The sequence below is a fragment of the Cololabis saira genome, chromosome 13 (assembly GCF_033807715.1).
Source record: "Cololabis saira isolate AMF1-May2022 chromosome 13, fColSai1.1, whole genome shotgun sequence".
Taxonomy (NCBI): Eukaryota; Metazoa; Chordata; class Actinopteri; order Beloniformes; family Belonidae; genus Cololabis; species Cololabis saira.
In genome coordinates this window covers 6,093,345-6,120,315 of record NC_084599.1, presented here as the reverse complement: position 1 = coordinate 6,120,315, position 26,971 = coordinate 6,093,345, and the positions used below count along the sequence as shown (strand labels likewise).

The following is a 26,971-nucleotide window of genomic DNA, read 5'->3' as shown; positions in this document are numbered from 1 at the left end:
TTTTATATCGGCCGCACTAAGTGTCGTTTGAAAGACAGAGTTCTATTTCGTCCCTACTGACCGCCAGGCGGTGCTGTAAGCACTGGATATCTCCCCTCGCGCATGCGCATGTCGAGTACAATACCAACAATGTCACGTCACCCGTGACCCCTGCATGACCCCCGGAAGGGGTATATCTTCCGGGGTCAAGCATGGGATCGGCTCCTCATTCTTCTCGCATCGCGCTGAAGTACAGGACGGAAATAGAAGGCTGGTTAAAAGCTTCTTCCTTTCCTCCCTACAACCGCCGGCCTCTGTGCAGCTTCGTGCCGTAAGGTAGGAGTAACGATCTCTGTCGTCCTCCAAGAGGCTGTGGCCACGCGGTATTTATTGGTGTTCGTTGCGGCGGCGGCGTCTCCCCGCCCCGCCCCCCTGGGCCAGCTGGCAGAAGGTAAGCTGTAGGCTGCGCCCGACACCTGAATATTGTTCTGTGCAGTTATTTTTTCTGCAAAAAAAAAAAAAAAAAAAGAAGACAGAAAAGGATTATTATTTATTTATTTTTTTTTTTTCTGAAAAAAGAAAAAAAAAAACAACACCTTTTTTTGTCCTTCTTACAGCCGTGGTGAAGGCCACGCCCCTCTCCCACCGGCACACTTGTGGTGACGGCAGCGTTTCGCTCCCTCTCCCACTTTATTAAAGTGACATTATTTTTTTCCTTGCAGATTATTTTTTCTTTAAAAAAAATAATAATATAAGAAAGGAAAAGAACAGCGCCTTTTTGCCTGTTTTGCGGCCGTGGTGACGGCAGCGTTCCGCTCCCTCTCCCACCGGCTCGTTCAGGGTGACGGCAGCATTTGCTCCCTCTCCCACTTACTGATGTGATATTGTTATTTTTCCTTGCAGTTATTTTTTATTTTTTTCTTGAAAAAAAAAAAAAAAAAAAGGGAAAAGAAACAAGAGAGGATTGTTCTCTTCTTTTTTGAGTAAAGACGCCTTTTTTGCCTTTTCTCATAGCCGTATTGACGGTAGCGTGGCTGCTCCCCTCTCCCACCTGCATATCGGTGGTGACGGCAGCGTGCTCGCTGTGGTGACGGCAGCGTTTCCGCTCCCCTCTCCCACTGACACACCCGTATTGACGGTAGCGTGGCTGCTCCCCTCTCCCACCTGCATATCGGTGGTGACGGCAGCGTGCTCGCTGTGGTGACGGCAGCGTTTCCGCTCCCCTCTCCCACTGACACATCCGTGCTGACGGTAGCGTGGCCCTCCCCTCTCCCGCCTTCATATTGGTGGTGACGGCAGCGTGCTCGCTGTGGTGACGGCAGCGTTTCCGCTCCCCTCTCCCACCGACACCTACGTGGTGACTGCAGCGCGTCCGCTCCCCTCTCCCACCGGCACATCCGTGGTGACGGCAGCGTGACCGCTCCCACCGACACATTCGTGTGGACGGCAGCGTGTCCGCTCCTCTCTCCTGCCAGCACATCCGTGGTGACGGCAGCGTGTCCGCTCCCTCTCCCACCGGTCCCTGTGATGGAGCGTTCATGCCCAGGGTGCATGGCCTCCCTGGATCCTGCGGTTGACCAGGACCTCTGCGTGTCATGCCTGGGCCCTGAGCAGCCGGGGCCGTCGGCCAGCCTCCCCTCATCCCAGCCGGGGTCTTCGCTGAAGCGATCGGCGAAGAGAGTGGTGGGGGCCCCCAAACGACGGCGGATGACGAGCCAGCTCTCCTCGAAGGTAGATCGCTTGGCTGCCGACATGGAGCAGATGAAGGCGCTCCTCCTCAATCTGCAACCTGGTACTGGCCAGGTGGAACCTGCCGTGCCAGAGTTTGCTCTGGGGTCGCCACCGCCGCTGCCAGAGGACGCAATCTCCATTGCAGCCTCGGCGAGCCAGTTCAACGTGTCATCAGGGGACCCGGCCTCACAGCGCTCGGGGTTCTCCTCGCACTCATCTGCCCAGAGCTCTCGGGAGGGGACGGTTTGTTCCTCCGTGCAGAGCATTATCCGCACTGCCCTGGCACACTTGCAGCTGGATGCACCGCGTGCGGAGGTGGCCTCTAGCGCCTTCCACAGGCGCAATCCTTCTCCGGTGGAATTCACCATTCCGCCTTCGTCGGATTTTTTGAGGGAGCTGCACTCATGCTGGAGAGATGTCACAGCCCTCTCCAGGCTAACAGCTGATGACCGTGCTCTGACGGCGATGGAGGACGCTGCAGTGGCTGGTCTCCACCACATGCCCCCCATCGAGCCCTCCATTGCAGCACTGATAGTGGCTCCTGATGAGGCTCTGAAGCCAGATCCCAAGTGCCCCTCTACCCAGTGTAGGGTTACTGATGGGCATATTTGTAGGGCTTATGAAACAGCGGCGCGCATCGGCCGGCTGGGGAACACCCTTTCTCATCTGCTACTGGCCCTCTCCACCTCCCTGCAGGATGCACAGGTGGATGATTCCACACGGGACTTGTGTGATGTGTCCCTACAGGCTTTTGCCTCCCAGACGAGGGAACTGGGGCGGCTGATGTCCACCCTGGTGCACACACGCCGTCATGTCTGGCTGGCGCAGTCACCCCTGACAGAGACTGCTCGTAGGGTTCTTCGTCAGGCACCGGCAGAACCGGGGGAGCTGTTTGGGGCAACTGCCCTGGAAGCTCTGAACCGCACCGCCCTGGCCGATGAGACCAGGCAGCGACTGGTGCACCTTCACAGGAGGGCGCCCGCTTCCAGTACACCGAGGGGCCCTTCGTCCGCCCCTGGACGTCGCCCCCAGCCTCCTGCCCGCAGGAGCCAGCGCAGCTCCCAACGGCCCGTTGGACAGCCTGCCGGGGGGTTTCGCCCCCCTGTGCGCGGACCGCCCCAGCAGCGTCGGGGTGTTGGCCTCGACCATCGCCCCCCCGGCACGTCCAGAGGCCGGGGGAGACGGCGCTAGGGCCACGGGGCCGGTCGTCGGCTGCTTTTCCCGGCAGCAGCTCAGTCACTGGGCTGCCTGCTCGTCGGACCCCTGGGTAATTTCCACCTTAACCCACGGGTACGTACTGCAGTTCCGACACCGGCCCCCTACCTCCGGCCGGGTCATGATGACCGTCATCAGAGACCCGGCGAACATTCTGGCTCTGACTCAGGAGTTGTCCGTCCTGCTGGCCAAGGGCGCCATTGTGCCGGTAGACCCCCTGCTGCAGCCCCGGGGGTTCTACTCAACCTACTTTCTCGTCAGCAAGAAAGACGGCGGCCTTCGTCCCATCTTGGACCTGAGAGGCCTCAACGGGTACATGAAGGCCCTGCCCTTCCGGATGCTGACCACAGCAGATGTTCTGCGTGCGGTCGGTCAGGGGGAGTGGTTTACGACGGTAGATCTACAGGACGCTTACTTTCACGTGCCGATTGCGGCACGGCACCAGCGGTTCCTGAGGTTCGCCTATCAGGACCGCCATTACCAGTTCAGGGTGCTCCCGTTCGGGCTCTCCCTGTCCCCAAGAGTTTTCACCAGGTGCGTGGCGGCAGCCCTCGCTCCCCTGCAGGCACAGGGTATGAAGGTTCTGCCGTACCTGGACGACTGGCTGATATGCGCGCCGTCCCGAGAACACGTGGTGGCAGACACGGCCCTCCTTTTGTCGCATGTGGCCAAACTAGGGCTCACAGTGAACAGAGGGAAGAGCTGTCTGGCTCCCTCCCAGCGAGTCGCCTACTTAGGATTGGTACTCGACTCGGTGACCATGAGGGCCTGTCTCTCACCGCGGCGTGTGAGCGACATCCTGCGGCTCCTCCCCCGATTCAGGAGGGGCAGACGGCTGCCTTACCTCCAGTTCCTGCAGCTTTTGGGCAGATTAACAGCCGCCTCGGCTGTTGTGCCTTTGGGCCTGCTGAGGCTACGCCCCCTGCAGATGTGGCTGAACAGCCTTCGCCTGGATGCCGAAAGGCACAGGCACAGGCTAGTCAGGGTGTCGCGGGTGTGTGTCCATGCCCTGGCACCCTGGAAAGACGGGGCATTCCTGCTGGGGGGTGTGCCCTTGGGCACTATCACCTCCTTCCGGGAGACTGTCACCGCAGATGCCTCCCTCTCGGGGTGGGGTGCTGTTTGGCGCGGCAGGCCTGCCCAAGGGCAGTGGTCTGCGCGGGACCGCACACGCCACATCAATGTGCTGGAGCTCCGTGCTGTACACCGAGCACTCGAGCACTTTTTACCTCACCTATGGGGGAGGCACGTACTGGTTCGGTCGGACAATGTGTCCACTGTCTCCCAGATCAACCACCAGGGGGGCACCGGGTCTGCACAGCTGCTGCAGGTGTCCCGGGGCCTTCTGACGTGGGCCGCTCCTCGCCTCCTCAGCCTGCGGGCGATATACCTGCCAGGGGTCAGGAATCAGGTGGCAGACTTCCTGTCCCGACACAAGCCTCCCCCAGGAGAGTGGCGGCTTCATCCGGAGGTAGTGGGAATGATTTGGGTCCTCTTCGGCAGAGCGGTGGTGGACCTCTTCGCCTCGGGCGTCTCGGCTCACTGCCCCCTCTGGTTCTCCTGGACAGAGGAGACCAGTCCTCTGGGTCAGGATGCCCTAGGGCACGAGTGGCCCGACGGGCTCCTGTACGCGTTCCCCCCACTACCTTTAATCCTTCCGACGTTGCAGAGGGTCCTCCAGAGAGGTCACAGGCTCCTCTTGGTGGCCCCCTTCTGGCCGGGGAGACCGTGGTTCCCACTACTCCGGAGGCTCTGCTGCGGCACGCCATGGCGCCTACCCGACCGGAGGGACCTTCTGTCCCAGCTGGGGGGTCGGATTTGGCATCCCGACCCCCGTCGCCTTCAACTCTGGGTCTGGCCACTGCAGGGCCCGACCCGTTAGTGTCAAGCTGTACTGAGCCCGTCAGGGCTACCATCTTGAACGCTCGTGCGCCCTCCACCCGCCTCCAGTATGAGTGCAAGTGGAGGAGATTCTCTGCCTGGTGTGCGGACAGGGCGGAGGACCCTATGCTTTGCCCTGTGGCCACGATCCTGGAGTTCCTTCAGTCCCTCCTGGATGATGGCCGTGCTCAGTCCACCTTACGGGTGTACGTGGCGGCCATTTCATCACGACATGCCCTGGTCGAGAATGCCACCGTGGGGTGCCACCGGCTGGTTTCTCTCTTTCTTAGGGGGGCTCTGAGGCTGCGCCCCCCGAGGACCCCAAGGGCCCCGGTGTGGGACCTGTCTATGGTACTAGGTGCCCTCTCTTCTCCACCTTTTGAGCCCTTGGCCCAGGTGGACCTGAAGTGTCTTTCTATGAAGACGGCTTTTCTCCTCGCTATGACGTCAGCAAAGCGAGTCAGTGAGTTACATGCCCTGTCAGTCAGCGGGTACTGCCTGAGGTGGAACCCGGATGGCTCAGGGGTTACGTTGTGGCCGAACGTGGCGTTCCTGCCCAAGGTCCTGCCACGCGATCATGCTAATCGGCCTATCCAGCTTGCCCGGTTCGACCCCGAGCCTGCGGAGGGTGGGCCAAGCCCTTTGTGCCCCGTACGGGCCCTTACTGCTTATGTTGCTGCCACCGCGCCTGTGCGACGGTCGGAGCAGCTTTTTATCTGTCATGGTGGCCCTAACAGGGGGCGCGCTATTTCTAGACAGCGCCTGTCCCACTGGGTGGTGGACACCATCGAGCACGCCTACAGGGCCAGTGGCCGCCCCTTACCAGTGGGGGTGAGGTGCCACTCGACCAGAAGCGTCGCAGCTTCTTGGGCTGCCCTGAAGGGGGTGCCTCTGGAGGACATCTGCGCAGCAGCTTCGTGGACGTCGCCGGACACGTTCTCCAGGTTTTACCGGATCAATGTCGCCACTCCCCAACCATTGGGCGTGGTTCTACTCCCGGGTCCTTCTGCCCCTGATCAGTGAGGTATGTGACCGGGATTCTATGTGACATTGTTGGTATTCGTCATCCAGTGCTTACAGCACCGCCTGGCGGTCAGTAGGGACGAAATAGAACGAAAGTTACGCCTGTAACTACGGTTCTATGAGTCCCGGATGACCGCCAGGCCTGCCGGTCACTCCGAATCCTCGTGCTCTCGCGAGAAGATTCTAGGAGCCGATCCCATGCTTGACCCCGGAAGATATACCCCTTCCGGGGGTCATGCAGGGGTCACGGGTGACGTGACATTGTTGGTATTGTACTCGACATGCGCATGCGCGAGGGGAGATATCCAGTGCTTACAGCACCGCCTGGCGGTCATCCGGGACTCATAGAACCGTAGTTACAGGCGTAACTTTCGTTTCTGAGCATAAGTTATTATTAGAGCTTTTTTAGCTATTAGAAAAGCACATTTTGATGACCCAGTGGCTAAGCACTTTTTTGAAGCACATGACAGCAACCCAGGTTCACTTATGGTTGAAGGCCTAGAAAGTATTCAAAAAAACATTAGAGGTGGTGACAAACTCAAATTACTTCTGCAGAGAGAGACCTTTTATATTTACCAAATGAAAGCCACTATCTATCCAGGTTTAAATGAACACATTGATTTCAGTCCTTTTTTGTAACTTTTTTTCATTACAGATAGTGTTCTTTCTTATCCTATTTCCAGTATATAATTGTTTAACAGTTGGTGGAGCCATTTATTGGTCATTATCTGTTATTTCTCTTGTTTCCATTTGTCCTCCCACCTACCCAGGTGATTTCAATCATCCCATTTAAGGAGAATCAATGTGTTGAGTGTTCCACCCTGAGGAAGCTGAGGCCCAAACGCGTGGGCTGTAGCCCAATCTTTTAATCTTCTACATGAAATAGCCATTTCAAATAAAGGCTTTTTATATTTGAAGGAGAGTGCCTTGGATTTTTCTTCTTTTTTTTGACATCCTTTTTCCCACCAAAGAGCACCTTCATCACATGATTTAGATGAACCTTCTGAGCACTCTGGACTTTCTTTTTGTCCGTGAAATGTTTATTGTTCTAACAATAAACATTTCACATTATAACGTGATGAATATTATATTGTTCTAACAATAAATTACCACGTTATAACGTGATAAGTTTGTATATTGTAATAACCTGAAATGTTTATTGTTCTAACAATAAACTTTTCATGTTATAACGTGATAAATAGTATATTGTTCTAACAATAAATTATGTTATAACGTGAAGTTTGTATATTGTAATAGAGTGAAAAATATCACGTTTTAACTTGAAATGTTTATTGTTCTAACAATTAACTTTTCACGTTATAACATGATAATTTATTATTCTAACAATAAACGTTTCACGTTATAACATGATAATTTATTATTCTAACAACAAACGTTTCACGTTATAACGTGATACTGGTATTTTTTTCTTTTTCTGGGGTGGCAGCACTACGCTTCCGTAGGTTTCTTTAGCATATCCGTAATTATCATTCTTATTTTATTCGCTTTGTATTAATTGGACTAATTTGGAACAAGTTGAACTGTATTGTGTCATAAATTGATATTTGCGCTATAGAAATAAATATGAATTGATGAATGAAAAATTGATGAATTGAACTGAATTGGAAAATAATATATATATATTTATAATAATATATAGATATTTGGGTTTTCACTTATTGAATCCCAACTGAATGCACTCTAAAAGAGGAGTGTTATATTGTCCCATCTTTACTCTGGTGAGACAATATGTCTAGTTTATTTTCCAGAGCCTGACTGACTCCTCCCAGCCCTGGATACGAGCAGAGGAAGAGGACAGTGAGATCTGCAGCAGGAATGCAGACTGCAGGCCCACACATGTCGTCCTGCAGTCATCCCAGCACATGACTCCCCTCAGAACATCTGACAGAACACCAGGGCTGCTGAGAGGACATGAGGGGCTACCGGGGCATCAAATATACTTTATTCATCTTCTGCTACTTCTTCTGGGTGAGTTTGAACAGCCACAAATAAGCAACCTCTTTATTTAGTTTGTGTTTACTAAAGTTGTTGCACAACAGAGCGGAGTGCGTGGTTTTGGATCATTAGGAGTGAGAAAACAAATGAGTTTACAGCAGTACCTGTAGACTGAGCCCTGTCTCCAGACTTCTGTTTAAACGGATGTTTTATGAGTTTACTGGCCAGGAGGATTGGGGAAGAGAGAAAGACATCAGCACTCGTCTCAGAGAAGCAACTATTGTTGAATATCAAATGGGCTATATAACCATTTACAAATGACTTGGATTTAACTGTATTAAAGTAATAAATATGAAATATTATAAGAGGAAAATACTCAAGACAATGGTCACTCTTGCAAGAAATGTATTTTCCCTCAAAAAAAGGATTTGTAGAAATCATTTTTCTTCAACAAAATCTTCAGCTAAAACCTGCTGAATAAAATCAAACTCTCTGCCACAAACCTAGCTAGCGTTTGAAAGTTTGCTAAAAGTTCACAGCTGGTAATATTTATTTTCCAAGCTCTATTAGTCGACCTTCATGGATTCAGATTTGAATTTGATTTGAATTTGAGATACAACGAGACGTGATCAATCCAGCATCTTTGATTGGGTAACTGCAGACACAGCAATTGGAAGTTCTTGTATTTAGCTTGTTTTTGTTGTTGGTGGGGTACTCCGGTTTCCTCCCACAGTCCAAAAACATGCCTACTAGGATAACTGATGATTCTAAATTCCCCGTAGGTGTGAGTGTGAGTATGTCTGGTTGTTTATATAAGTGATGGACTGGTGACCTGTCCAGGGTGTAACCCCTGCCTCTCGCTTGTAATGAGCTGGGATAAACTCCAGCAGACCCCCGTGACCCTGCAAAGGATAAAAGCGGGTGTAGACCAGGGATTTTCAACTGGTGGTCCGCGGCCCTCTGGTGGTCCGTGGCGGTATTGCAGGTGGTCAGTGAAATTGTAAATGGAAAACAATAATAATTTTTAAAAAATATATTTATTCTTTGGACTCAATTTATTTTCCATTTACTATTCATTTTTGTCAATAATTTACCCATCCAAATGATGTCAAGTGAGTGAGAGTGAACTTTGTAATATAAGCCCTCTTGGCTTCCTATTGTTCATTTTTCATTGACTGTTTTTTGTTTTGTTGTTTTTTTTTATAGCAAAAGGTGCAAATAAAAATAAACACTGATGCAAATAAATAGCTTATATAGGCCCATAGTCGTATTTAAAAGCAAGGTGCAAAATAAAGATCCCCAAAAGCAGTTGGTCCCCGCGTTGCTTCTTGGTTATAATGGTGGGACTGGGACAAAACCAGTGGAAAACCTCTGGTATAGACGATGGATGTATGGATGGATGGATGGTGGGTGGATGGATGGATGGATGGATGGATGTTGGTGAGTTATTGGTGTCTGGGGTGATGTCGCTCACATGTGTAAGGCTCCATCTGACGATGGGGCAAGAATAACTCTCCAACAAACAGGAGATCATGGTGGAGAAATTAAATACTAAAGACCAGTCAAAAGTCTGAGATCACAAATCAGAATCAAGTCTAAAGACTTTTGATGGATGAGTTCCAAGTCACCTGTGTTACAGATTCTATTCCCCTGATCTGGGTTGTTCGAATAAAAGTGGCATCTCCTTCATAGTTCTGATAAATATGTATCTAAAAGGCTCTTCACAAACCTGCCAGCGATGTCACAGAGAGTTTATCCAGTTCCTCTTTGACTTTCTACGGTCTCATATGTCTTGTAAATATTATCTTTCCATTACATAATTACTGTCAACAACCGACAGGGCTGCTGTTTGTTAGTTGTGCTTGTGTGAACTGAACTGGGCGAACACGACTTTGGATTCTTATTGTTTCCTACTGCAGGTGGTGAGTGCCATTCTGATCGCGGTGGGGATCTATGCAAAGATCGCTAAAGAGAAAGGTGAGTCTTAAAGGGATTGTGACATGAAAAACAAAATTTTCTTGATTTTTTGTGTTTTGTTAATTAGCATTAATTAGACTTTAGACCATGAAAACGCCTCTGCAGGTATAACAACAGGAAGGTGTGTATGAGGTTATAAAAACAAAGCTCACATTCTTGAAGAGGAGCCATCAAATGTTTCTCCAACATGTTTCAACTTTTGCAGTTGATGACAGTTCAAAGTAAACTCTGTGTTTAAATATTTTCCTTAATGTGGAAATCTGCAAGTGTCCTTACTTGTTAGGACATTTTTGGAAACTGAAGGGATTCAGTCTGACATCACTCAGACGGGCTTTCAACCAGCTATCTGAAGGTTCAGATTTGGTTTTAGGTTCATGTCACAAACATTACAATGCTCAGGGACTTGAGAAAAATCCAGCGGCTCCATATCAGACTTTATAGACCCCACTGAGCATATTAAATGTTATAGTCCATGTCATCAGATTTAGGAGAAGACTCACCAAGTAAAGTTTGTTCTAAAAATATCATGGAACAACGCATGGAACCACACCTGCAACAAATCTATATAGGAATGATTGAAAACATTGATGTGGTGGTACCTTTATGGCGCTTTCCCATAGGGGTCTAACGTGTCGAGTAGATACTTTTCTGTAACTATTCTGCTGAGGTTCTAAGCTGCTGAGTCGGCTGTATCTGACATCATCACACTACAGGCCACCGATTGGTCGGGGGGTTGGAGTCATACGTCTGAGTCAGGAGGAGGAAATCAGAGAAAGAGACTCTGACGGATTCTTGTTCATTTTATTCAACCAGCAATGGCAGCACAAAAGTCTGTTTCATGATCCAACTCTGAGGGTCAGATGTTCATAAACCTGGTGCTGAGGAGAGAATTAAAAAGGGATCTAGACGGAGATAAGGAACGACCAGATCTACCAGGAGCTCTGTCTCTTCATAGCTGCTCACGACTCCAGCTGACTTTTCAGCAGCACCGAGACAAACTAAAAAAAAAAAACCGTAGCCGCTTGAAGCTTCTCTCTCTCTCATTTTTAACTTGATATCAAACACAAGCCACAGACCCAGCAGCACATCTATCATCTCCTCCACGTTCTACATCTTTAGTGTTATTGTCTTCTTCGTTTAAGTCACACAATCAAATACGTCACAGCAGCTTCTCCAACCTCTTACTTCTGCTTCAGGTGCTGATTGTTATGGAAAAGAAACCAGGCTGAGCTGAGTCGAGCTGAGTTGAGATGAGTTGAGATGAGTAGTGGAAAAGTGCCATTAGAGTGCTGTGTACAAGTGAATGTCCAAAAACTTCAATGAACTCAAGCAACGCTGGAAGGAAGACTGGACTCCACAATCATGAGAGACACTGATGAAGTTGGACAGGAAACCTGTGGTTACTGCTGTTAAGGATGGATGTGGTACGCTCTGGTTCAGCCAGCACGTACTGAACAGTGGATAAATGTCAATGAAAAAATGAAAAGTCCTACTAAAAATAGCTTTATGACTCTTTTTTTTGTCTGTAGATGTAGTTGACACAGTGACATTTGACCCAGCTCTACTGTTGATGGTCATCGGTTCGGTGATGTTCCTCATCACATTCCTGGGCTGCTTTGGAGCGCTGCGTAACGCCACCTGCCTGCTGAAAGCGGTATGATGTCTGTTACGTTTATTTGTTTACTACTCTCCACTCTTCCCTGGTACTGGGGACAGGCACATTCAAGATATTTGTAATCACAAAAAAGAATAATGCAATATACACATGCAGCGTATAAACAGACAGGGACAAATCTCAGCTTTATTCATATAAAGACCATTTCCACATAAAACACAATTCCATCACCAAGTGGCAACATGAGCAACTAGCTTGTTACCATTATTAACGTTAAGACTACAGTTTGTAGCTGCATGTGGAGACAAAGACGTTAATTTCTGGAGACGTGACGATGGTCTAATGAGACTAAGAGTGAACCCTTTGATTATGATCGTCGTCGTCATGACTCCAGAGATTGTAACGGTGCAAGGATGACCACTCTGATGCAAAAACTCACTGAACTACCAGTCTACAACAACAAACAACGTCACCTTCTACATTTTATCCCTGAATTAGGTCTTATCTTTATTTTGCCATCAAAGTGAAAAACACTTGATTTATATAATCCCAAGCTTCTGCATCAAGTTAAAATCATTTTTGATCCATCTGATTGTTTTCTATTAGTGTCTGCAGTGTACATAGGCTGGACTACCAAGAATCGTCTTGACCATACATACATTTACTTTATTCTCATTTAATAATACCTAAAGTTTAACTGCCTGTCAATTACATTGACTGTGAAAATTCCATAGAGGTGACAAACATCCAACTCCATTAGGCTGATTCTGAGATGTCCCCATGAGGAAAAACTCACAGTTCAGCATCCTTTCCACATGGGGGTGCAAGAACATACTGAAGAGGTCAATGGTACGAACTAACCCTAAACAGCTCTTTCTTCTCACTTGCTGATCCTCGGGCTATCAGGGTAGTTAAATTCTCAGAGCTGTTGGTTGCTCCTGCAGTTCCTGGGGATCCTGGCTGCCATCTTCCTCCTGCAGATCGCAGCTGGAGTTGTGGGATACATCTTCACTGACATGGTAACAGCATGAACAGAAAAAAAACCCAGACTTACGGAACGAACAAAAGCCCAACACGATGCTGCTGTTACGCAGGTGATGGAGAGAACAGAAAAGCTGATGATGAAGGCCATCATCCGCTACAGGGAGGATCGGGACCTGGAGAACGCCATCGACTTTGTCCAGAAGAAGGTGAGGAAGAGGGTTGGAAGATCCACAGACTCTCAGACAAACACAGCGGTAACTCTGATGTGGTGACTGGCTTTGTTTGTTGGTTGCAGTTCCAGTGCTGTGGCATAGAAAGCTACCAGGACTGGTCACACAACGTCTACTTTGATTGTTCTGATACCAATCCCAGTCTGGAGGCCTGCGGCGTTCCTTTCTCCTGCTGCATCCACCTACAAAACCAGGTGAGAGGGTTTATTATGCCATGAACATTAACACATTCAGTTTATGCGACACACTACACAACCCGGGATTGGTAGACAGACGGAATAAGTTATAGTGGAGACAGTGATTCACTTGCCTTAAAAAAAACTAAACAAAGCATTGCAAAAACCAACATTTGCAGGGCTGTACGTCCTTTCCCCTGAGCAGCTGTGTTCAGAGTGCTGCCATGTTTACCACTTCACAGACACACGGCAAAGCGTTTCAGCCCCTGAAACCAGATCAGAATACCAGTATGTGCTTCCCAGCTCATCCAAAAACAAACGGAACTGACCAGGATTCAAACCTTTTGCCATTATTTTATTGACAATCTGAATGACAACATTCATTACTGTGAAGTCGCTGGACAGAAAGGAATCAGCTTTCTGTCCAGCGACACAAACCCCGTCTGCGCTCCTGTCATACGTCATACTTGGTGACCCATCAGTAGCCACTGAAATCAGGTGGGTGGTGTTTCTTCTTTTGGCTCTTAAACAATTCAAGACAGCCTCTCAGATTTCCTCCCCATGTGTTTGGCCTTTTTTTTCGTGGTATCAACTCAATCATTCCTTCCTGTGGCCCAGCAGAGTTTACATACCGGCAGAACAACACTATTTGTTCAAGATCCCCCTTGTCTTTAGATTCATCACAGGCAACTGAGCTGAATTGATGTATTCAATTTGCCGTCTGATAACGTTTTCTGCCTTTTTTTAATGGTTCTGTCTTTGACAGTCTTTGTAGAGAGAGTAGTTTCTCATTACATATTAAGCATCCTGAAAAACCAGTCTTATCAGCAGTGACAGCAAATGAATCTGTCCACGAAGCATTGAACATTCTGTTCTCGTCAGACACTTTTTTTCTTACACTGTCCATTGGTGCTGTCTGAGGTTCAAAAAGTGAAAGAACATTGGCCGTTGTTATATAATATATATTAAGAGTGACAAAATTCTTTAAACACATTTGATTTCGAGATCACCATAATCTTGGAAAAAAAAAAAGAATGTACTAAAATAAAATGCATTTTAATTAAATACTCAAGTGTTTTCAAAAGCCCGAGGGAAATCAGAGGAATGAAAGAGCCACAGGTTTCTGACCCCTGGCCCAGACCATCACCAAACCAGTCATGCTGGACCATGTTACAGGCAGCAGAACATTCTCCACGGCTTCTTCAGACCCACTAACGTCTGTCTGTGAGCTCTTCTGTGACTAATGCTAAACAAGCTCCGCAGTGACGTTACTCTAGGAGACACAGGTCTCCTAGAGTAACTGCCTCCTGTAATCTCCTCCATGCTCTTGAGACTGTGATGGGAGACAGAGCAAACCTTATGCAAATGATACGTATTGATCCCGGTGTTGGACTTCCTGCTGAACCTCTAAAGTATCTCCTCATGCTACCGGTATGAGCATAACTCTAGGGATGAAAAGCAAGACAATGTCGGTGACCTCCACCTTTAAAACCATATCTGTTCTGGAGGTTGTCTTATTGTTGCTCCTCTAATTCACCTGTTGTTATTTTCATTAAGACCAAACAGCTGAAACGGATTAACAGCCCCCTTGGTGACTGAACTATGTGGGTTCCTCATGTCCTAACGGCTCATAAACATGATAAAGTTGTGTATGCCAGGTTCTACACGCATTTCAGGATACAATAAAATCAACTTTGCATGGGTTTGTGTGTACCACACAAATGTTCAACCTGCTGTGAGAATGTGCATAGCACCACCTAAAAAACATTGCTAGAATGAAGGGGATTCTGTCTAAACAAGACATGGAAAAACTTATTCATGCATTCATTTTCAGTTGGTTTGATTATTGCAATGGCATCTTTACAGGCCTGAACAAGAAATCAATCAGGCAAATGCAGCTGATCCAGAACGCTGTACAGAGTCCTTACAAACACCAGGAAACTGGACCACATTACACCGGTCATGAAATCACTACACTGGCTTCCAGTTAGTCAAAGGATAGAGTTTAAAATCTTCCTGCTGGTCTACAAAATACATGGTTGATCTGTTAGTTCCTATGAAGCTCCCAGACCCCTGAGCTTCATCTGGATCTGTTAGTTCCTATGAAGCTCCCAGACCCCTGAGGTTCATCTGGATCTGTTAGTTCCTATGAAGCTCCCAGACCCCTGAGCTTCATCTGGATCTGTTAGTTCCTATGAAGCTCCCAGACCCCTGAGGTTCATCTGGATCTGTTAGTTCCTATGAAGCTCCCAGACCCCTGAGCTTCATCTGGATCTGGTTTGTTGTGGTTCCAGAACCAGAACCAACAAGGTTCAGCAGCGTTCAGTTATTCTGCTCCTCACCGGTGGAACAAACTTCCTGTAGACCTGAGGTCTGCTGCAACTGTAGATCCTTTAAATCAGGATAAAAACATTACTGTCAGGGGTTGACATTTCCCCCAGTTTGTTTCTGTTTTGCCCCGCCTGTGTCCCATCTGCCCTGAGTGTCTGCACCTGTGTCTCTCGTTATCCCCTGTGTATATCTGGTCTTGTCATTCCCTTGCTCCTTGTGGTTCCGCACTGTGCTTCCCTCCATGTGTCCTGCCAAGTTTTGCTCTAGTTTTTTTTATCCCTGTTCCTGTCTGTGTTTTTGATCCTGCTAAGCAGTGCTTTGGTTTTTGGTTTCTTTAAAATAAACCCTGTTTTTTGGCTCTCCTGCATCTGGGTCCTCACCACATCAGTCGTGACAGAACGGAACCACCAGTATGGACCCAGCGGGAGAGAGTTCCGCCTTCTGGGACATCGTGTACCGGGAGGCGGAACTCACTATTCCTGGTTGGTGGCACCCGGAGGAGCTGGACGGCGTCGACGCCAGCCCCAGCTAGCCGCGGTTTTCGGCGGTTGTCTTGGGCGCGTCGTCGGTGGTGGTCCCGGACGCATCAGCGCCACGGACCCGGGTACCCCCTCAGCCAGCCCCACGGACCCGGGTACCCCCGCAGCCAGCGCCACGGACCCGGGTTCCCCCTCAGCCAGCACCACGGACCCGGGTTCCCCCTCAGCCAGCGCCCCGGACCTGGGCTCCCCCTCAGCCGGCTCCTCGTATCCTAAGTTCCCCGCCAAGTCAAGGTTCCCCGCCAAGTCAAGGTTCCCTGGCCCGAGCCCCACGCCAAGCCTTCCAAGCCTTCCAAGCCCCCCGGCAAGTCTTCCGGGCCCCCTGCCAAGTCTTCCGGGTCCCCCCGCCAAGTCGTCTAGGCCCCACGACAAGTCGTCCAGGCCCCACGCCAAGGCCCAGGCCTATGCCTCAAGGACGACCCCCCGAGCTGTCTCGCCAGTCTGCCCGGTCCCGAGGACGGCCCCCGGAACTTTTGCCGTGTGTGGGCCTTTTTATTATTTTACCTCTTATCTTATCATTTTATTTAATCTAAATTGTGTCTTGCCGAAATTGTGTCTTTCCGCTTTTAATGTTGATATAAAGCACTTTGAATTACCTTGTGTTGAATTGTGCTATACAAATAAACTTGCCTTGCCACTGCACAAATTCCGTCATCTGACAGAGCCCAACTATACAGAACTGAAACTCACCTTTATACACCAAAATATATCCCTTTCCTGAGGTCAAGAATGATTTTAAAAAAACCTGATGAATATCTCTGAAGTTTAAATGACTTGGTGCTTCACTCTGAATAAAATGTGTTCCTTCCTTCCTCCTTTTTCTGAGCAGTGTACTGTCTGTGCGGATGTTCTGGTGAATAATGTGTGTCTCTTTAGACGGTCCTCAACACCATGTGTGGCTTCGGGATGCACGTGATGGACAAGACATCGGCCAGTCTTCACATCTTCACCACTGGATGCCTGGAGAAGATCGTGTGGTGGGCCAAGAACAACCTGCTGCTCGTGGCCGGTCTCACCGCTGGACTGCTCCTGCTGGAGGTAACAGCGCTCCACATTTTACTGGGTACAAATGTGAAGCCGCCCAGTGATGGGTTCTAACCTGTGTTTCTTGTGGCAGGTGTGTATGATGTCTCTAGCTGCTGCACAAATCTCCAGGATAAAGAAAGTTGAACGACAAAAGACAACCGCTGGAAGACACTTGGAGAGGAAGGACAGCCTCTGGTATCCCGCCTTTGCAGACTTTGATGGGGAATAAAATCCACCACTGTGAAATGTGAATGTGAAATCAACAATTAAAAAAAGAAAAATCTGACAGATGTTGAAAAGGTGCAGGAAGATGCATACTTCCTGCATGCATGCTACTGTGAATGTGAAGATTTTGGTGAGATTTGAGGTTCCTCTGAGGTTCATGAACTACTTACTACCTCAGATGTGACGCTGGGGCTAATGAGCCCCCTCTCTACCAAGCTCTTGCGTTACTGAAATACATCAGTGCAAAACTCTGAGATGGTCTGTTTGTACAGTTAACGGCACAAAAGGCCATGCAATCTTCATATTAACAATGATTATGGTCTGTTAACTTTATAAAAGCAATGACATGTAGATGTTTGAAGCTATAAACTCTAATCAAGCTATCGCCTACAAAACCCTAATTATGCATCTTATGGTTGTATATAATGTTGTCTAATAAAATGATAAAAGTTTATCTTGGTACAGTCATGGATGTAAATCTAACTGTCCAAAATGTTTTTTTTTTGTTGAACCAGAGTGTAAATATGTTTATTTCTGCTGTAAAGTTGGACATGGAGATTAACTCACTGTTGGATCCAGACCCTGGTGGTCAGTAGAGGAACTGCAGGTCTGGATCAGACCCTGGTGGTCAGTAGAGGAACTGCAGGTCTGATCCAGACCCTGGTGGTCAGTAGAGGAACTGCAGGTCTGGATCAGACCCTGGTGGTCAGTAGAGGAACTGCAGGTCTGATCCAGACCCTGGTGGTCAGTAGAGGAACTGCAGGTCTGGATCAGACCCTGGTGGTCAGTAGAGGAACTGCAGGTCTGGATCAGACCCTGGTGGTCAGTAGAGGAACTGCAGGTCTGGATCAGACCCTGGTGGTCAGTAGAGGAACTGCAGGTCTGGATCAGACCCTGGTGGTCTGTAGAGGAACTGCAGGTCTGGATTAGACCCTGGTGGTCTATGAAGGAAATGCAAGTTCTTTCACTTCCACGTTGGTTTCAACCCAGAAGCTGGAACAATGTCCAGTTTCATTAGAATAATAAAAAATAAACATCTGGAAGAAACTGAAGAGCAACAAAAGACAGCCAAACAAACAAACATGAAATCAGCCATAACTGACCCTGCAAACGGGAAAAGCCTGTCATGGACTGGGACAATGCCAAAATCACCGGTGCTGAAAACAATAAACAGCATCGCTGGATCAAGGAAGCCATCGAGATCAATACAATTTCAAACCTAAAAGAAAAAAGCAGTTTTCGTAACATCCATGAGGTGCATCAAGGCCAAATAAAAGTGACATGTTAGAGTAAATAAAAACTGTTTTACAACCAACTGTATTTGAGAGAGATTACTGCATTTGGAAAAGAAGCTGTAGTAGTTCTGGATTTGATGGATCAGCAACATCTACCAGAAAGCAATAGTTCAAATAAATGGTGACCTGGTGAAGGCGATGTTTAATGACACTCTGGAGAGACTGTGACTGTTTGCAATCTCTTACAGGGAAGGAAGAGAACAACCAATTCATTTCTGGGATTCCCTGAAGGTTTTTTTTGCCTGCTACTGAACATCCTGTGTACAAAGCTGTAATACAGTAAGACAATCGGCTCTTGATGGTTGCTCTGTAGGACACCAGCAGCGTTTGCCTCAGTATCATCAGAAAACGTTCTCAGCTGCCTTTCCTAAAGTCTACAATATGTTTTTAAAGTCTAGTGTTATTCAGTATCGAGTTGTTTAAAGAACAATTTTTGCACCTCCTGCCTGTAGACAGACTCATCTCCACCTCAGACCCAGTTGTTGTTCAAGTTCAATTCAGTTTAGTTCAATTAAAGGGGACATATTATGGCATTTAATGTATATTTTAAAAAGGCCTTGAATGTCTTAAAAACAATCTAAAGCTTGTTTTTTCTACATAAATCAGAAATTCGGCCTGTGGGCCATGTCTCTAGTTTTACCGCTTCTAAAGCCTTTTTCTGTGCTTCATTTTAGGGGAGGGAGGGCTATGATAATGAGGCTCTGTGCTGATTGGCTGCTTGAATGACGTGTAGCAGGGGAGGAGACAAAGCGTGGCTCCGGGGAGAAGAGCAGCGGCTGCGTAGCAAAGCGTGTCCACGGTTCTGCGTTAAATTGACGCGTACCCTACGCCGTAGGCTCTGCGTTGGTGTAATGCGGAACCATAAATCAGCCTTTAGTCACCTCGTCTTCACACAGGAAGATTGAATTTAATTCTAAACAGGTACACCACAGTTATTTACTCCAATTCCTCATTTCATTTATGTTACAAGACAAATGAATCATGTTAACTGTAAAGAAATCACAACACTGAATTTTCACAAATGGCAACTTTATTGTTAAAATATATAAATAACATTGCTGGCTCAAGGAAGGACCGTGCGTCTTTTGAAGGTGTCGTTGAACAGCTTCAGGTGCATTGCTTGGAAAATCTGAAACCATAAAGAGAAGAAAAATGTATTACGGTACTAATAGAGCCGCCGGCGCCCGGAGCCCCGGGTTCGGAGCTCCGGGCTCGGGGTTACGTAACGACGGGAGCAGATTCAGAACAGCTCAAAAAAGTCACATGACACTGGGGGATTCTGCCGGGCGGGGGTACAGACCTTGCAGAAATTCATGGGATTTCATCTTCTCTGTGTTGGCAGGCTGAGGGGAGACTCCTTTATATATATGTTAAAACAAGAAAAAACGTGTTTTTCATAATAGGTCCCCTTTAAGTCAGACAACCACTATTTTGGAGACGTCTGAATGATGACGTCACATTTGTGTCAGGAAAGTATATTGAGAATCCAAATAGATTTTAATGCGGTCAAATCAGCCATGATTTATACTTGTGACACCCTGAGCACTGTGTTGGATCTTTTCGTTTTTTGTCTTTTTCACAGTCATCCTATATGATCTTATCCTTCTGTGTATCACAAATATCACGTATGTTCATTCTTCACACAAAATACCTTGGGTTATTAATTTCATGGGCTGTCATTTATCTGCAAGTGTCAGTGTTCCTAATAACGATGTGGATACTGAAAATACATTAAAAATTGAATGATGCAGAACTGTGAGAAAAAGTGAAACTTCTTTACAATTTAGTCAAGTTAATTTGTTATTTTACATGGTGAAACTTTCTGAAAGTGCCCACCAGGTAACAGCAGAACAGCAGAAGCACCTGCGGCTGCATGTTGTCGAAAAGGTTTGGTCTTGTGCACCCTCACTCGTCTTATTGGATCAGTGACTAGCCGGTGGAGGATAAAAATATCAGCAATATTAGCTCATTTATTTTCAATTAAATATCTAGTCACAGTAACATCCTGTATCTATGAACTAAATGTGTTTCTTTCACTTTTTGTGGTATTTTCTTTATTATTTTTAATACCCTTAACAGTTTTTTTGATGTTTACAAGTTGTAAACATCAAACTGTAATAACAATTCTAAAGCATAGTTTACTTGTTTGTTATTGGCCTACATAATTCCAAACTTCAAATAGGCAACTAAAGTTATATTTGGAGTATTATACATAGAGTTATTGGGCTAGATAGCTCTAAGGGAAATTGCATAAAAAACAACAAAAGTCACTCTTTAATAAATGCATTGTTAAATAATAATAAGTGCATTTTATAATAATCTTCCCAAAATGCAATAACAAAATGTATTACAAAATGGGGCAGTTTATTAAAAAATGCAGCTTTATTACAAAACGAAATGCCAAAGTTATTATATTTGGACGTTTATTACAAAATGCGGCTCAAGGGTTGTTATGAAACCGAGAGATGGCGACAGGGAACCAGTGGACTTGTATAGATATCCGTGAATCCCCTGCAGAAGAAGCCTGCAGACCTCCACTCTCCCCCCGGCCGCGGCAGCTCTCTCTCCCCGCAGACCTCCACTCTCCTCCCGGCCCCGGCTGCTCTCTCTCCCCGCAGACCTGCACTCTCCCCCCGGCCCCGGCAGCCCTCTCTCCCCGCTCCCTGCATCCATGCCGCCCGCCACAGACCTCGGCCGGCTCCTGTGCATCATCACCGGGGCGTCTCGGGGCTTCGGCCGGGCTCTGGCCACGGAGATGTCGGCGCTGGTGCAGCCGGGCTCCGTGCTGGTGCTGGCGGCCCGCAGCGGAGACGAGCTGCGGGCCCTGCAGGCGGAGCTGGCCGGCTCCGAGGCCGGCAGAGCCGGGCTGCGGGTGGAGGCGGTGCCTGCGGACGTCGGCCAGACGGCCGGGCTGGAGAACATCATCGAGGCGGCCCAAGAGGCCTTTTCTGCAGATATCGATCACGTCATGCTGGTCAACAACGCTGGTAAGAGACCGCTCCGGGTCAATTATTAGATAACATACACTGGAGTAAAAGTAAAGCTTGGTTGTGTCCCTTTACATTTTTATCTCTAATTTTAGTTAATTAATCTTTATTTCGGTAAATTATAAGCATGAAAATCAATAAGGACTATAATAAACATGTACAGGTTTTTCTTTGGTCAATATTGTGATTATTTTGACCGAAAAGGTCTGGGCTTGAAGCATAAAGCTTATTCTGTAATACTACTACTACTACGACTACTACTACTACTACTACTACTACTACTACTACTACTACTACTACTACTACTACTACGACTACTACTACTACTACTACTACTACTTAATAATAATAATAATAATAATAATAATAATAATAATAATAACTGTAATAATAATGGCCCGGTTTCCCAGATCAGTTAAGTAGCTCTTAACAGCGAAAGACTTCTTTCACAGGCTCCTTAAGATGGTTTGAAAGAAGTCTTTCGCTGTTAAGAACTACTTAACTGATCTGGGAAACCGGGCCAATAATAATAATAGTAATGATAATAATGATAGCTCTGAAAACAGAAAGTGAAAAGATGCTAAAGAAACCGACAAGTGTTTGTAATGATCTTTTATTTATAATACCTTTCATTTTATATAATATTGCTATTGTTTTATATAATTTTCTTTTTAAGGTATTAATGTATGGCTCCCATGTGAGTTTTTCATCAATAATTATTCCTAAGAATTTAGTGATGTTTGTTCTAATTTTATGTTATTAATGATTAGGTTTATTGGAGCCACTATCATTTTATTGCCAAAAACAATGAATTTGGTTTTACTGATACTTAATGATAACTTGTTTATTTTAAAGCATTTATTCAGTATGTTGAGGTCCTTCTGTACTGCTTGCAGCAGCTGCTCCGGATCTGTACCAGATGAGTACAGGCTTGTGTCGTCTGCAAATAGAACACACTGCATGTTTTGTAGGGCTTTACATATATCTTTAATGTATAAGATAAATAATTTTGGCCCTAGTACAGAGCCTTGAGGAACTCCAAAAGTTATTTGTAATAAGATCAGAGAAATTAATTTTTTTAAATTTTACACAATAGCTCTCCTTGTAATTTAATATCCAAATTTGTTGATGTTGATGTTGATTTTGATTGCACCTTTTGTAAGACTGAGCCTGAAACTCCCATACATTTGTCTTATCACTTCTCACTCTCATCTGCGTTTTGGACTGATTTTGATAATTTTATACATAGTAAAACTAACTTTTCTATAACAATTATAGCTAAAGATGTTATCACTCAGTTTGAATCTGACAATAATCCATTAAGTTACATAGTAAATCTTATGATTGCAATTGGTACATTTCATATACACAAAGCAAAATTCTCAAAATCACTCCCAAATTTCAATGCTTTCCTTGGAGATTTTAGTTTATATATAGACTCCCTTAAACTTATGTCAAACCAAAAGAGAGAACACACATTGTCATATTATAGTGACCCTTTTTCTGTCTTGCTTGATTAAAGGGGACCTATTATGGGATTTAATGTCTATTTTAAACAGGCCTTGAATGTCTTAAAAATAAGCTTTTGATTGTTTTTGCTAAATAAATTAGAAATTCAGCCTCTGAGCCATGTCTTTATCTTCCCATTCTCTAACCTCCTTATCTATGAGGGATTCTGAGTGGGCGGGGCTATGATAATGAGGCTCTGTGCTGATTGGCTGCCTGAATGACGCAATGACGCGAATGACGCGATACACCGCTAGGGAAAAATGGCGGAAGCTCCGGCCGGCGGAGTTATGCGATGCGAATGAGCATCAGCGACAATATCAATTCCATTGCTTTATTTTCTATTGGACTGTCCTAACTGCGCTGTTTTGAGCTGAACATTTGTCGGACGCCCTGCTTCTATTTTCTTCCTGTTACTCCCATTGAAAGCCGGTTGAAAGCGCTGTAGGAAACAGTCATGATGAGGAACGGCTGATCCAGTTAGTTGAAATGAGAAGTTATCTCTATGATTCCTCCTCATTTCACTACAAAAACCTCAATAAAGTGGCAGCTGCTGGAGGGAGATGGACAGATTACGTTCTAATACTGTATTTGACCCGGTCTTTGTACGTTTTGACCGTATAGAAACGTCATTCTCGTCAGTTGTGTGAAATAAAACCTGGAAACAGGCATTGTGGCATAGAATTGTCAAATTGGTTTAATTCACCGTTAAAATTGTTACAGATTACTTTTGTAATCCTGTATTTGACCTGGTCTTTATACGTTTTGACCGTATAGAAACGTAATTCTTGCCATTGTAAGAATGAGATGAACCTGCTGTACTCTACTGCCCTTACTTTTTAACAACTGGTGCTTTCTATTATTTGACCTCTTTTCTTATCATTTTATTTAATTTTATTAGTTGTTTATGTTTTAATTGTGTCTTGCCGATTTTAATGTTGATGTAAAGCACTTTGAATGACCTTGTGTTGAATTGTGCTATATAAATAAACGTGCCTTGTCTTGCAGCCTCCCTGGGCGACGTGTCGCGCTTCACCAAGAGCTTCACCGACATGGCTGAGGTGGACTCGTACCTGTCTCTGAACGTCAGCTCGTCCCTGTGCCTCACGTCCAGAGCGCTGCAGGCTTTCCCGCAGCGTCCCGGTCTGCGGCGCACCGTCGTCAACATCAGCTCTCTGTGTGCGCTGCAGCCGTTCCGCTCCTGGGTGCTGTACTGCACCGGCAAAGCGGCCCGGGACATGACGTTCAGGGTGCTGGCCGAGGAGGAGCCGGACCTGCGGGTGCTCAACTACTCCCCAGGTGGGAAGAGGCTCCAATCCACTTCTAGGGCTGCAGCTATCCAATATTTTAGTAATCGAGTATTCTACTGAAAATTACATCGATTAATCGAGTAATCAGATAAAACATATTTTTGTTTAGTTAAAGAGCAATTATAAATACACATTAAAGCTGCAAGCAGCGATGAACGGGCCCTCGCACCCTTGTGCACGTTCAGGCTGCAGTGGAAGCTTGTATGACTTGCATGTAGATTCTTCAGGCCTGGACATTTAGTGGATGAAACACCCACGACTCTCTATATCAAACCGTTCAAAAGTTATGGCAGAAAGTAGGAACTACCAAATATCGACCAATCAGATGAAAGGGGGGGGCGCGCTTTTTGGAGTCTTATCGTCGCCACGGTAACGCTTTTGACTGAGAAAAAGTAATGCGCATCGTCGCAGGATCAAGACGCACATTTTGATGTATAACACACCTGAGTGCACGTTAGGGTTCGGGCGAAGAAGCGGCCGAAGAAGTGGCATAAATTGCGCCAAAATTACACGATTAATTCAAAATGGCCGACTTCCTGTTGTGTTTCGGCCATGGCGCCAAGAGACTTTTCTTTAAGTTGTGACATGATACAGGTGTGTAGTAATTTTCATGCATGTACGTCAAACCGTATTGTGGGGCTTAAGGCATGAAGTTTTCTAGGGGGCGCTGTTGAGCCATTAGGCCACGCCCATTAATGCAAACCATTAAATATACAATTTTTCACCAGGCCTGGCTTGCGTGCAAAATTTGGTGACTTTTGGGGCATGTTTAGGGGGAAAAAAGGCCCTCCTTTTATCGGAAGAAGGAAAAAAAGAAAAAAAAACTCCTACAGATACAATAGGGCCTTCATAAGTGCTTGGGCCCTAATAAGATGTTAGATGTTAATGGAAATTACTAAGAGTAAATGATATAATCCAGTAGGTTCATGGCTGTGCATTTAAAAACCCTGAACTTACACCAGTTGACCAAATTCACTGCCTTCACTCAAAAAACTAAGGATCTTACCAAGAAATGTTCTTATTTCTAACCTAAAAATGCCATTACACTGCTTTGAGCTGGCAAAATTAGACAATTCCTCGAGGCAGAGAAAATTCCTCCATAATTTTTTGTAATTGAATTACTCGAATTATTCCAGGAAACGTTTCAGCCCTACTCGCCTTCCTCCACTTATTCATCATTTATCTGCTGGGACTAATTTTCCCCTCTCTGTCCCCCCCAGGCCCGCTGGACACAGCCATGCAGGTGGAGGCCCGGTCCCGGACGGCCGACCCGGCGCTCAGGGAGTCCTTCTCAGACATGTTCTCTCAGGGTCAGCTGCTCAGCTGCCAGGCGTCCTGCGGGAAGCTGCTGAAGCTGCTGCTGGACGACAGCTACGCATCGGGGGCCCACATCGACGTCTTCGACGTGTGAAGCCCGGCCGTGTTCCTTCCCTGATCCTAATTGAAGTATACAGTTAATTGATGGATTTTAATGGAGACGCTCGCAGAGTAGAAAAAAACGCACCAGTCGTCTTTCAGGAAGTCGTCTTCAGCGTCTCTACGCTGCGTTGGATCTAACCCTGGATTCACACTGAAAGCGTCACGGGCGTCATAGGCCGCTGCGGTACTTGCCTTCGCGTGACACCCATCCTCCCGGGTCACAACCATCCTCCCGGGTCAGGCTGTTTTTCCATCTGCTCTGTTTTTCTGAATTAACAAGTTAATTATCTCAGAATTCCGAGAAAAGTTTTAATGAAAAAAAAAATTGCTCTGTTTTTCTGAATTAACAAGATAATTATCTCAGAATTCAGAGAAAAGTTTTAATGAAAAAGAATAATTCTGCTCTGTTTTTCTGAATTAACGGGATAATTATCTCAGAATTCCACCTCCCCAGGTCACGCCTGTTTGAAGCTCTTCTTCGTGTTGATTGTGATGTTTCTGCGGTCGTGCTCCAACATTAGCTCAGCTTTATTGTCTGAAACGTGGATGTTGTACACTTGTAAAGTGCCTTAATGACCTGTGATGTCTGTTGAAGAGCTTACAGTTCTACTGGCTTTAATGAGTAGTTAGGACATAATCAGTGCTGCTGTATCAGTATGACAGAATGTACACTTGTGTTTTCCACACATTCCTCAATATAAATGTGGATATTTTTATAAACATGTCGGATTAGAGAGCCAATGACCTAAAATCATTTTTGTAATCTTGATATCGTTTGTCTATATTACAGGAATAAATCAAAATGAAAGCACTACTGAGGACATTTCTTATGTGTTGCTAAATGTTTCCATGTCCAACATTTTTCATGTTAAATCGAGGTAACTGTTCCCTCTCCGTGCACCAAAAGCCTTTGTGATTAAAAAATGTATCCTTGGCCACCGTTTGGCCACAGTTTTGGATTAAACCAAAACTGCAAAGAGCAGCAAAATACAGGCTTGCGTACAGACAGGTGGTCTGCCCCAAGATTAACACTGACCTTAAAGATGTTTTTGTCTAGTCGAATTGTAAGAATGAATCATCCTTTGTGCCTTAAAATCTATGGAGGTAGATTTGTTTCTTAATTATTCAACCAAAAAAAAGATTGCTTCAATCAAAAAATATATTTTCAATTTTAAAATATTTCACTTCAATCAAAAAAATGTATGTAATACATTTTTTTGATTGGAGTGACATTTTTATTTTTTTCTAAATTGTATTTCAACAATATTCTCGACATTTCGACTTTTTTCTCGACATTTTGACTTTATTCTCTACGACAGAGTATTAGGGCCAAACTAAGACAAAAAAAAATTGGAAATTACGAGAATAAAGTCGTAATATTACGAGAATAAAGTAATATTATGAGAATAAAGTCGTAATAATATGAGAATAAAGTCGTAACATTACGAGAATAAAGTCGTAACATTACGAGAATAAAGTCGTAACATTATGAGAATATAATTTATGAGAACTCTAACAGGAAGAGCATCTTCTCCCTGTGTTAAAATGAGGAATATTGAGCATCTT

The 26,971-nt window shown here is 46.0% G+C and overlaps 2 protein-coding genes across 2 annotated transcripts; both read left to right on the top strand.

Moving 5' to 3' along the window:
• The first annotated feature begins 219 nt into the window (after positions 1 to 219).
• On the top strand, positions 220 to 17,384 carry zgc:113223 (uncharacterized protein LOC541424 homolog). The gene is made up of 9 exons (XM_061737494.1): positions 220 to 315; positions 7,587 to 7,818; positions 9,705 to 9,762; positions 11,292 to 11,416; positions 12,322 to 12,396; positions 12,472 to 12,567; positions 12,657 to 12,785; positions 16,514 to 16,675; positions 16,755 to 17,384. Exons 2-9 carry the CDS (start codon positions 7,762 to 7,764, stop codon positions 16,890 to 16,892), a joined length of 840 nt encoding a protein of 279 aa, XP_061593478.1. The 5' UTR covers positions 220 to 315; positions 7,587 to 7,761; the 3' UTR covers positions 16,893 to 17,384.
• Positions 17,385 to 20,669: 3,285 nt separating this feature from the next.
• LOC133458030 (sepiapterin reductase-like) lies at positions 20,670 to 26,217 on the top strand. The gene is made up of 3 exons (XM_061737498.1): positions 20,670 to 21,170; positions 23,685 to 23,975; positions 25,207 to 26,217. The coding sequence occupies exons 1-3, from the start codon at positions 20,855 to 20,857 to the stop codon at positions 25,395 to 25,397; spliced, it is 798 nt and encodes a 265-aa protein (XP_061593482.1). The 5' UTR covers positions 20,670 to 20,854; the 3' UTR covers positions 25,398 to 26,217.
• The last annotated feature ends 754 nt before the right edge of the window (positions 26,218 to 26,971 follow it).

What these genes read in the sequence shown, in the direction of transcription:
- zgc:113223 (XM_061737494.1), top strand. Translation starts at nt 7,762, where the DNA reads ATGAGGGGCTACCGGGGCATCAAATATACTTTATTCATCTTCTGCTAC. An exon ending in GATACATCTTCACTGACATG is followed by an intron (nt 12,397 to 12,471) that starts GTAACAGCATGA and finishes GCTGTTACGCAG; the next exon opens with GTGATGGAGAGAACAGAAAA. An exon ending in CTGGACTGCTCCTGCTGGAG is followed by an intron (nt 16,676 to 16,754) that starts GTAACAGCGCTC and finishes TTCTTGTGGCAG; the next exon opens with GTGTGTATGATGTCTCTAGC.
- LOC133458030 (XM_061737498.1), top strand. Translation starts at nt 20,855, where the DNA reads ATGCCGCCCGCCACAGACCTCGGCCGGCTCCTGTGCATCATCACCGGG. An exon ending in CATGCTGGTCAACAACGCTG is followed by an intron (nt 21,171 to 23,684) that starts GTAAGAGACCGC and finishes CTTGTCTTGCAG; the next exon opens with CCTCCCTGGGCGACGTGTCG. An exon ending in GGTGCTCAACTACTCCCCAG is followed by an intron (nt 23,976 to 25,206) that starts GTGGGAAGAGGC and finishes TGTCCCCCCCAG; the next exon opens with GCCCGCTGGACACAGCCATG.